This window comes from Eublepharis macularius, chromosome 1, assembly GCF_028583425.1.
Source record: "Eublepharis macularius isolate TG4126 chromosome 1, MPM_Emac_v1.0, whole genome shotgun sequence".
NCBI lineage: Eukaryota > Metazoa > Chordata > Lepidosauria > Squamata > Eublepharidae > Eublepharis > Eublepharis macularius.
In genome coordinates, this window is record NC_072790.1 from 193,219,591 (window position 1) to 193,231,075 (window position 11,485).

An 11,485-nucleotide genomic window follows, 5' to 3' on the forward strand; every position below is an offset into this window, starting at 1 on the left:
TGGCCTTGGCATTGATTTATATACACTACTCTGTTTGTCAGCACCTTCAATATTTCTTCTTCGCAGAATAATTTTTACTATTAAACAATATAAAATATAAAAAGCATATATTGCAAATTACCAAACAAATAAAAGAAAAAAGGAATATACAACTAAAAACAAAAGCTAAAAAAATACATTATTTCACAATCCTAATTCTATAGCTCTCAAAATTCAACCAATACTTCTAAATAAAAATTTCAATTAGTCTTATTATTGCTCCATTTACATTAAGTTACACAACTTCTGCTGTAATTCTTTTAAACTTCTTCCACAGCTTATCTTATGCATGTATTATGCATAATACTTTCCCCTTTCTTGAAATTCTGATACGGGTTTTTTATTGTTAGTTTGTAAATTTAATGGGATTTGTCTATAAAGTTTCCCCAAAATTCTGCATCCACTTGATCATATATGGTTTTACTTGTTCTTCTTCTGTATCAAATTGCAATAATATTTTATAAATTCATCCCAACAGATGAATTCAATATTGCTTCTGATGTTGCCATAATTTATTGAAACTCTGAGAACTAATTAAAACAAGGGAGGCTTCTTAACACAATCTCACATTGCAACATATTAAAAAGACATGCAAAGTGCTTAGGAGATGCAGTAACACCGTCTTAAACCATCAGCAATTTTAAATTGTGTTGGACAAGGATCTGGGAGACCAAGGTTCAAATACCTACTCTGTCATGGAAGTTTGCTCAGATTACCCAATTCATCTCCTTATTACAGCCCATGTCAGCTACTTAATTTGGAGGAAGGCTTCCTAAGCAGCTGTTACATTGGAGGAAGAGCCACTTTAGCTTGAGGAAAGCTCTTCAGGTTGGAGGAAAGTTTCAGCTTTGCTCAGTGGAATGGAAAGATTCACTCTTCTGTTTACATAAATCTATTTGGGCCTTATAGAGCCAGTTTGGTGTAGTGGTTAAGAGCGCGGGACTCCAATCTGAAGAGCCAGGTTTGATTCCCCATTCCTCCACTTGAAGTCAGCTGGGTGACCTTGGGCTAGTCACAGCTTTCTGGAGCTCTCTCAGCCCCATCCACCTCACACGGTGTTTTGTTGTGGGGATAACAACAACATACTTTGTAAACCGCCCTGAAGGGTGGTATATAAATCGAATGTTGTTATTATGTTGTTATAGTAGGGGAAGGCGCTATATAAACAATACTACACACCAGATAGAACAGCAAGGTTTGATACTCTCATAGTTCAAAATACTCAGATACCTGAAGATAGGGTATTAGAACATGAAGTAGTAGAGGCCAGTACAGCTATGGAGGCCACTGAAACCATCTCCCCTTAATATATTTGAACCAGCTGTGGGAGATTAGAAATTTGACAGACCAAAGCAAGCTATAAGAGTAGCATTGAGTTACTTGACTTGGCTATCAAAAACTTTCCCTCCTTTGCAAATGGGAATTATTGCCGTTTCTACTGTTTTCTGTTTTGCACTAATAAAATTATTATTTTTTTTTTAAAAGTTATTGCCATTATAATATTTCCACATAGATTCATTTAGGGGATAGGTAAATCCATATTGGGGACAGGTAGTTTTAACTACTGCTGGTTTTCAGAACTGGATGCATTACTGCAGTCTATCAAATGTAAAACAAGAACCAAATTTGCCAGCTAGTATAAGACAAAAGGAGACCATAGAACCAGCGCATCAAACTATACAAGCCCTTGAGCAGTAAAGCCTGTGATTGACTGCCACACACACCCCTCTGAAACATGCAATAGGCACTTGCATCAAAAAAAATCAAATTCTGTCATGCAGGTCATTTGTTGTCACCAGCAATTTTGAACAAAGTAATTTCAAGTCAATTGCAGTCATTGATCATTTTGCTATAATAAGTTTAATTGCTGCTATTTTTGATCAATTCATTCTCGAAAGGCCATGTTCTTAGATTAAATAAGTGACCAAGCAAGAAACCGTGACTTTTAAAAAAATCACAATCCAACATCTTAAGTTTCTGTATCAAACCTGTAACAAACCCTGCAGATGACTTTTAAGAAGTTTGGTTCTAAGTATATAGAACCAAACTTCTTATAGCAATGTTACGTTTGCTAACTGTAACTTCTTTTGGTGCCAAACTTGCTAGTGAAATTGACAGCTGGTACACAACTTAGACCCAAGAGACATAAAGAAAGAAATGTGAAGAAAATGATAGAGTGGTCTAACCTCTTTATTCCCCAGAAGACAAAGAGACCCTACATGACAAAAAGCAGTTTCAGTCTCCATTTTGTGATAGTAGTTGTTACCTAGCTCAGTATGTGAAGAATTTGGCCAAATAAGCAAAGAGTATGTCTTCATATTTGTGTAGCAAGCAGTAAGAGTTGGGATTCATCAAAATTATACTTGGGTAGGAATAAAATTAATCTCAGGTTGTGATAACAATATAGAAGACAGCACATAAGTGTGCTCCCCTCTAAAGGAAATTCCATTTATGAAAGATTTCCATAATTTCTCTTGGACGGGATGGACTGTGGCTCAGACGTAAACATATACTTTATATGCAAAATGTCCAGTTTCTGGCATCTCCAGTAGCAAATGAGGAGAACATCTTAACCTGTAAAACTACTGCCCCTCACAATAGAGAAATACTAAGCCAGCTGGATTAGTGGTTTAACTCGCTATAACGGCAACTTCAGTGACAAAGAAAAATGAACAGTGCACCTATATTTTATTTACATTTACAGGTAGCGGGTGCCCTCTTCTGTCAAAACTTTAACTTTTTCACCAAATGAAAGTTATGAAAATGTACAGTATAGCATTTTAAAATATACTATCCATATGGCTCATTAAACCTACGTGGAGTTGGGAAACAGCAATGATTTCGGGATAGGTCTCATCTGAATACCCTCAGCCCCTTCTGCTTCATACTACGTAGTACTCCAACATTTATCTGCTTCAGGTCTTCAAGATCACAAACAAGGCAAGACTAAAGTGGGGGAGGGGGAGAGGAGAGGTGACATTACATATTTTCCTTACTTACATGGGAGCTGTTCTGGGTGGCAAACCAGTGACCAAGATCGCATTTAGTTCTACTCTAGACTTCTATTAATCTCAGGTACATTAGAATTTTTCTTTCAGGTTACTTGTGCTTAGTACAGAGAAACTTTAAAAATAACAGTGAATTTCCAGTAAATTCAGGAGCAATGGGTTTTATCTGTATTTTTTTCTAAAACAGAAGACATGAGGTCATGTCACACGTCCAGTCCACTGCTCAAGTCTGTCACACAGTGCAACTCTGCTGAATTTGAAGGCCCACTGGGATTTTTGTACTATGTATCTATACAGACAACTCTGCTTAAGAGAGGCTACAACACAGTCTATGACAATCAGACCAAAACACAATCACAGCTGTCGGTATAAACCCCTCCCCCCAAAGATTCACATAATCTGAAACCCTAGCATGTAGTTAAAGATCAGCCACAAGGTTGATACCAGCAGTGAAGGAACACACACAGCCCTGCAAAACAATGATTTAAGAAGTACTGTTGTATTAATTTCTCTAGAGCAGATACACAGAAAGATGCTTTGTTGTTTACAACAAATATACTTAATACTAACACTTCTATACACAGATAGCCTTCTTTTTAAACAGCTTATTTGCAACATCTCAGCTTTAACTTGAAAAATAACAAAGGACAACTGATGGTAAAATTGTATATGCTGTTTGGGATAAGCACAGCATGCCAAAATACAACCATGTCCTCTCACTTCAGAGAATTTTCAATATCATACAATTTTTAAGCAGTCTCCAGAGAGACTGTTCTTTAGGGCCTCACAAGTAGCAATATGGCTCTTGTCAAATTCTTTACTTCACCTGTTGTAAAGGATGTAGCAATTATCTTCCCAGCAAGACAGTTTCAGCTTGTCACATATTGGGGTTCTTCCACTCCGCACTCTGAGCTTGTATTTGGTGCTTTGGAAAGCAGATCACCAAATGAGTTGAGAGACTTACTGGTCCTTGCTTAGTAGCATATTCACTACAAAGCAGAGTTCAAGAAATCAAGGAGTTCAGCACGGTTTCGGTCACGCTACAAATCAGAAAGCCACTCATTAAAAGGCTTAAATACAAAACGTACATTAAAAAATGATATATACAGGATTCAAAACCCAGTTTGCAGCTTGGTTCTACATTCAGAGTGCCCTAGTGATTTTCAGACTTACTTCCAAACAAGTGTTATATAAGACAGCAATCATGCAGCTTGGCCCTATTATTCCCACTAAATGCAGTGAGAGTTAATCCAAAGTGTACACAGAATGCCATAAAAACCTACATAAGCAATGGAGAGAAACCCCCCAGAATAATTTCTTAACAGTGATCGTTATCTTCTTTTAAAAACTTGTGCTTTTAAGATCTTGGAAGTATTTCTATTGATTTCTGCAGATAATATGTATTTATACCTGTAAATTTGGGTTTAGATATTCATGCGATGCTTACATAATATTCAAGAGCTAAGGCTGCAGTCCTGTGTGCAATTATCTCAAACCCTGCTGAATTCATAAAGATTTCTGAGTAAACATGCACAGATTTCGACTGTAACACTGTACACAGTGTTAAGTAAATTTAGTATCTTTAACACTGGAACCAAAAGATCTACACATCAATAAATACAGATATTATTTCTTATCAGTAACATAAAACTCTTTTTAAAATATTACCTCTTTATCCTTTTTACTCTTCTTTATTTTCATCTTAATTTTCTTTCCTGTGATCATACTGTAGTTTTGATTCTTCTTTTTATCTCTCAAGTACTAGAAAAATAGTAAGAGTGCATCATTGTAAATTGCAATATAATTACTCTGCTTTCCAAAAACGCTTCTATTTATACTGCAGTTGTATCTGTAAATTGCTTAGAATGACAAACGAGCCCTATGGCAGCATAATACAGAGTTATGGTGGAGGAGAGCCATGCTGAGTCTGTGCAGGTTACAGGCAAGAAACAGGCATCTGCCCTGGTCATCTCCATTCCAGGTTCACAATCAGGTTCATGTTTGCTTACCTTTAGCTGTTTTACAGCATCAAGCGTTCCTGGATTGTTCAGCGGGCTCCTGTTAAAAACTCTAGCAAGTTTAATATTTTCTAAAATACGACTGTAGTTTCAGAGCATTTCAAACACACAGTAAAAAAGGAGTGTTCATTCTTAGTTACATTGGCTGTTTAATTTTTTCTTCTCTGAAATTTGCTTAGTGAGAGGAAGCTATCACAATGTTTTTACAGGGTAGTACTTAAAAATCTTCCCTTTTTTGTCAAGCTGTTTCCATGGAAACAGTATTTCTATGGCCAACTTAAATCAGCATAGTTTCTGATTTTCTGTTCTTTTCGACTCAGTTTCATTAATTATACATTCACCTATGCGGATGTCTTCTATAACATTAACAACTCAATCTTAAGCTCCATTTTGAAAACATAACGATCAGTATCTAACACCTTTGGGTTTAGACTGCAGTAACTTTGCGCAAGATTGCACTGTTAGACAAATCAATGGAGGACAGGGTTATCAATAGCTATTAACCACAATGGCTAAACAGAACCTCTACATTCAGAGACAACAACCCTCTAAATACCAGTGACCAGGTGGCAGAAGGGAGAGGTTCTGATCTCTGTGCCCTGCTTGCAGGCCTTTTGGGGAGATCTGTTTGGCTGCTGGGTGAGACAGGACAATGGACTAGATGGGAGTATTGGTATACTTAATCACTGCTGCTCTTACATTTTTATGGGAACCTCTGTGTTAAGAGTTGAATAAGCATAATACAGTGTGTGTATATTTTAAAAAGAAAAAAGTGAGCAGCCTAAGCAGAAGAGTCAACAATTTAGTAATATTGACAACTCTTAATGGTTTTATATCATAAAATGGTATAATTAAAAACAAAATCTATACAACAGGATTATATTTCATCTCAATATAATAAAAAATCAAGGATCACGGCAAGTACTTTGGTAACAACTGCAGACATGTGATGCTCTGAAGCTTTACACTGCAAGGACATGTAAATTCTTGCAATCTTCAATTCCATAAAGGACTTAAGAATTTTAAGTGTCAATGACTATAAATATCATCAATCTCAGCAAGATCATACTGAAAGCACAAACTGATTTTGCAAGAGAGTTTCTCCCTCTTGAAGCTCATTCTGAGTGATTACCCAACTGCACAATGTACTGTATGATAGCCTCCTAGATTAAATGAATGCAAAGCGAGGAGCCACTCATAACCTCTGAAGAAGTGGAACATAGTCCACAAAAGTTTATATATTACCTTATATAAACACTGTGATAGCTTCCTCTCGCTAAGCAAATTTCAGAGAAAAATTAAAAGGCAAATGTAATTGAGAACGAATGTTCCTTTCCTACTTTGTGTTCGAAATGCTTCAGAACTACAGTCACATTTTAGAAGATACTGAACTTGCTAAGGTTTTTAGTAACAGCCCACTGAACAGTACAGAAGCACTTGATGTTGCAGACATTTGCATTAGCCTTTAACATGCCAGACAACTCCTGTTTGTGTAAGAAAACAAAGCCATCCCACGCCTCTTTAGCCATACATGCATTTCATGTCATACACAACTTACAAGGACTTGTCCAGTTCTGTGAAGGAGAGGGCTGAAAGCATTGCTATCTGTTTCAACAGACCCACCTTAGAAAGCTGTACGGGGCCTGACTTTTCTTTCTTTTTTTTCTTTTCCTTCTTTTTCTTCAACTTATCTTTTTTTCTCTTCTAAAAACATATTAAAGGTAACAAAGATAAGTTCTTTAAAAGAATATTTATATACTTTTCTATTTTAAGATAAATACGGTAGCTTGGAAATCATTTAAAAAGCTACACAAAATCAATATAAGCAAACAACAATCAGCAACCACTAAAACATTTAAAGGTACAAAATAATATTTAGCCAAAAAGAATTTTTGGAATAAGTTTTCAACTGATGACAAAAGGCCTTTGAGGAAGGATCCATCCACAGCAAAGGGGAGACAGTGCTGCACAATACAGGAGTGGCTGCTGAGAAATTCCTCATACAGGTTCTTACCTATAGGATTTCCACAACCAGGTTCCTACAATAAAGTTTCCTTGGCTGACTTCAGAGTTCAAAGTCATATGTACACGGGGTGACGGTCTGTCAGGCACCCTGAATTCAGGCCATTTAGGGCTTTAAAGGTTATCACTAGCATTTTGTATAGGATTGGGAAGTACACTCACAGCCAATATAATTTGCACAAGATAGGAGTGAGGACTTTACTTTGGCGAGCCCCTATAAAAATCCAGGCTGCAGCATTTGGGATGTAACATTCTCACTCAATCAGATGAGGTTTTCAAGCAATCTTCAAAGGCAGCTGAAAAGGATCCACTGAAATCTGACTAACAGAAGCCTCAGAAACATTCAGAAGTTCTGTAGATAATGCAGTAAATTGGACTGCATGCAAATGATTTTGTCGAAGCGTTTAGTAAACAGATCAGTCAGATTTGGAAACATTCACTGTTCGGTTCTGGAGTCCTAGATGCAACAACTTTGAACAATATTGCCACTGAACACTGCACAGATATATCTTGGCATCCAAGGAAAGACAGGTTACATCAGCATCACAGAACAGGCCTTAGAATGTGTTCGGTTGGGACTGGCTCGAGTCTTCTTCCACCACTGGTCTAGCTGTTGTCCCAACTGCTTCACAGTCTTTGGTGTCCCCAAGAACCAGGATGCTTGCAGAACTTTACCTCTTATTCTGTATTGTTTCCCAAACCCACTGTAAACAATCTTGTGACCCACTCACATTTCCATAGTTGAGTAGCTCTTTAACTCTATCTCTAATGGGCTGAATGAATAACGAGTCATACATTTCAGGTCATCAGCAAATCAGCAGCTCTCACATGACACTCTAGCTCATAAGAATCATTGGGAAAGTTTTAAAAAACAGAAACTATCCCATGGGAGACTGTCATATGACTACAACAGAGTGAAGTTGCTAAGAGGAAGTTTGTCTGGGTGCCACTATAACTGTCTTGCTCTCATATTGTGACGGAAACCATGAATAAAAAGACCAAAATATCCCTCTTGGTCTCATAGTATGCAGTAAAAGATACATAATTGTCTTTTATTTATAAACAATATAGTATATATACACACATTGATTTTCACTTGGTTCCTTTAGATTTACCTTTTTGTTATGTTTTTCCTTTTTTCTCTTCTTTGATTTTGATTTAGGAGAATCTAAAGTTTTGAAAAAGTATATGTTAGGGTGTTCCCAATAAGAATTTGTTTACAAAGGCCAAAGTTCACAATCAGATCCAAGGAAGGACCATGTTATAAAGCGAACACACACACTTGTAGTATTTTAAATATCAGCATCCACTTAATTGCAGTTGTGAATAGTCATTGTGCTTATCCTATATACATTTGCGCATCACAAAGAAATGTCACAAAACCTACCTCGTGTGATCATAACCTTTCGGTTTCACAGTTTACCTACCCTCCCCTATATACTATGTGCTTGCCTGCCTGCGCCTGCCTGCCAGCCAGCCAACTGGAGATAAACTTCAGGCACTGACAGTCTGTGTGGGATGGTGGTGAATGTATATCTTTACCCTCAAACACAAGGCCATATCATAATGTATGATGTATGCATTCTGTGCCCAATTTTTCTGCTACTTCTTAAAGGAAAAACAATTCTGTAAACCAGATCATGACATATATGAAGCTCTGTGCAAAGGCTCATGCTACATTATGTGCATGAAGGAGGGTTGGGCTGCACACCAGGTACTTCACAAGAGTGTCACCACCGGGTTAAGGGCCAGGCCCAAGCCTAAAGCTCTGTAAAAACCAATCATAGCCCTCTTGTTATTCACAGGACTGATTAGTCTGTGATTAAAGATATTTAGGATATTGAATCAGGAAGATGGAGACTGTGGCTCCAAGACAATAGGCAGCTTTAAACAAAAGATTCCACAGTATATAAATTTGGATAGACATAAATAATAACCTCACATAACTTCAGAACTGGAACATATGTCTGTTTAGCCCAATCCAGCTGTTCCTTGAGCATGTGAAAACTCTACATGTTCACTGAAGACCTTGCATAAGATAAAGCTCCAGCACACATTTCAACAAGTTAGCTCCATGCAAGCAGCTGCATTGTACATGTGGAACATCTTGAAACACTGAACAGGACGAGCACACAACTTGCTAGCAATCCAAGTAACTGTTTATACTCAGTTTGGACATTGTATTTGCTAAAGTGGTGGTGGAGATTGCCATCAAATCATAGCTGATTTATAGCGACTCCTGGTGGGGTTTTCATGGCAAGAGACTAATAGAAGTGGCTTACCATTGCCTGCCTCTGCAACCCTGGACTTCCTTTGAGGTCCCCCATCCAATTACTAACCAAGACCGACCCTGTTTAGCTTCCAAGAGCTTGCCTGGGCTATCCAGGTACAGGGTATTTGCTAAAGTACTGTATGTGTAATACACTTACAAAAAAGAGTAGTTCAACACAGCACAGGCTTACCTCTACTACTAGAACTGCTTCTGCTATGTGAAGCAGAGGATCTTGAAGAACCTGAAGAGGAAGATGTAGAACTGGACGACGTTGTGGAAGAAATGGATGATGACCTACTTCTGCTGCGTTTTCGTTTCCTTTTCTCTCTCTCTGAAAAAATAAATAAGGGATGAAGGATTAGGATTTGGATCATGTTTTTTAGTTTCAGCTGTTTCCTTTAAAACTGTTTTGTTGCAATTTTTATGATGGCTAACTACTCTGAGAAAGTGGAGTTATTAATTAACTAAATATTCAATTAAAAATATTAAATAATTTCTGCTGTTTCTTCATCATTTCTCTGTTGCTAACGAAATTCCAAACAATGAGCTCAATTCATGTGACAGTTTGTTATATGCTGGAAACAATGCAAGTTGACATTTCAATGATCAGATCATGTCAAACCACTCGTGAGCACTTTCAAGGTAAATTGCAACTCAAAATGCTCTCAAAAATCTTTACAAGGACTCTATGAGAATGTGTATTCTAAACATTCAGAACTATCTTAAAGAGTAATTTCACCCACACAAATTCATTCATTTCATATTAATGAGCCTTAGCCTGAACTGTAGCCAAATCAAAATGCTACTTACAGAGCAGAACCATCAAACTGCAGTATGCTCTCTAGAAGCTATTACAACTTTGGTGGTTGATCTTACCTCTGACTTTTGTCTTCTCTTGTGAGGTTGCACATAGCGTTCCACATTTCTCTTCATGCCTGTCATCCATATCTATGAAACACATGAAGACCAACAACACTGTCAAAAACATTTTCCATGGAAGACAAGGAAATTACCTGGATACCACCAGTACTTTTCAGTTACAAGCAGTTGAAATGAGAGTATAATCTAAACCTGATAATGACAAAAAATTGTACTCAGCAACACCAACAAATGTAAATAGTTACTAAATACAGTTTCTAAAATAACATTTTGTAGCTACAGAATAATTTCAGACGCATTTCCAAGGCCTTAAGTATATCAGAACTCTTCTAACAGGTCAATCCAGGTAGCTTGTTCATAGCTACTAGGCCCAACTCTCTAGTACCTTAACCGTGCTTCTGTCTGTGTGCAAATCTACCCAAGCAACAACCCTCCTAAACCAAAGGAACACTTTATCACAGCATTTAAGAAATGCAAGTTTGTTCACTGAACCTTTAAATTCTCCACTACATAAGCACTAGCTAACAAGCCAGAATAGTCACTGCAACCCCCTCTCCCATTTTTCTTCATGGACATCTGAAAGTTTTCCTTCAGAAACAAAAATTAATTTCTTTGAGTATCCGTACTATACGTTATACCCCCCACTATATCATTATGTGGAGATGTGACATGAAATAGCTGCCGGCTTTCACCACTCTTGCAGGAAAATTAAAAGGGACTCCCACCCCCTTTCCCTTACACGCTTAATGTTATGTACTGCAATCTTCGCAACGGGGCAAAGCAGGGTGGCTGCTACTCCGGATTAACGTGCCCTTCTGTACGAGGCTCCTGACTGCAAAGCATAAACCTACGGGGCAGCCCCCTTGTTTGCGCCCCGAGTCAGGTCACGGAAATTCCCTGTTGGCGCAAAACCGTAACGTGAAATCCAGGCTTCCCTCCCGCCCGGTTCCCGAGGCTCAAGCACCTCTCACAGCCTCTCCTGCGCCGCGACTCTCCTCGCTTGTTTCCGCCAAGAAGGCGACGTTTTGTGAGGGCTGTTTCTGACGCGCCCGAAGAAGCAGGTCCGGAGGGACATGGGCTTGCCCGGCAAGGCCGGCGGGATCAGCGGAGGGGGCGCCAATCGGCCCCGGCACCGCGCTTAACGGCCGCGACCCAGACCAGCGAGCAGCCGCCGCCGAGGCTCCCTGGGAACCCGGAAACACAACGCCGAGAGGCGCCGCCTGCCGGGAGAGGGCCGGAGCCGACAT

At 38.6% G+C, this 11,485-nt stretch overlaps 1 protein-coding gene across 1 annotated transcript; it reads right to left on the reverse strand.

Moving 5' to 3' along the window:
• Window positions 1–3,527: 3,527 nt before the first annotated feature.
• Window positions 3,528–11,485, reverse strand: LOC129324954 (protein FAM133-like). The gene is made up of 7 exons (XM_054972431.1): window positions 11,203–11,485; window positions 10,236–10,307; window positions 9,550–9,690; window positions 8,203–8,255; window positions 6,689–6,769; window positions 4,716–4,808; window positions 3,528–4,087 (listed from the first exon to the last, which is right to left on the reverse strand). Exons 1-7 carry the CDS (start codon window positions 11,483–11,485, stop codon window positions 4,037–4,039), a joined length of 774 nt encoding a protein of 257 aa, XP_054828406.1. The 3' UTR covers window positions 3,528–4,036.

Excerpts from the sequence above, each read along its gene's own strand:
- LOC129324954 (XM_054972431.1), bottom strand. The coding sequence starts at position 11,485 with ATGTCGGCTCCGGCCCTCTCCCGGCAGGCGGCGCCTCTCGGCGTTGTG. Across the intron at positions 8,256-9,549 it reads AAGCAGTTCTAGTAGTAGAG|ATTCTCCTAAATCAAAATCA; the intron begins GTAAGCCTGTGC and ends TCAAAACTTTAG. Across the intron at positions 4,088-4,715 it reads AGAGTAAAAAGGATAAAGAG|CGTGACCGAAACCGTGCTGA; the intron begins GTAATATTTTAA and ends TCTGATTTGTAG.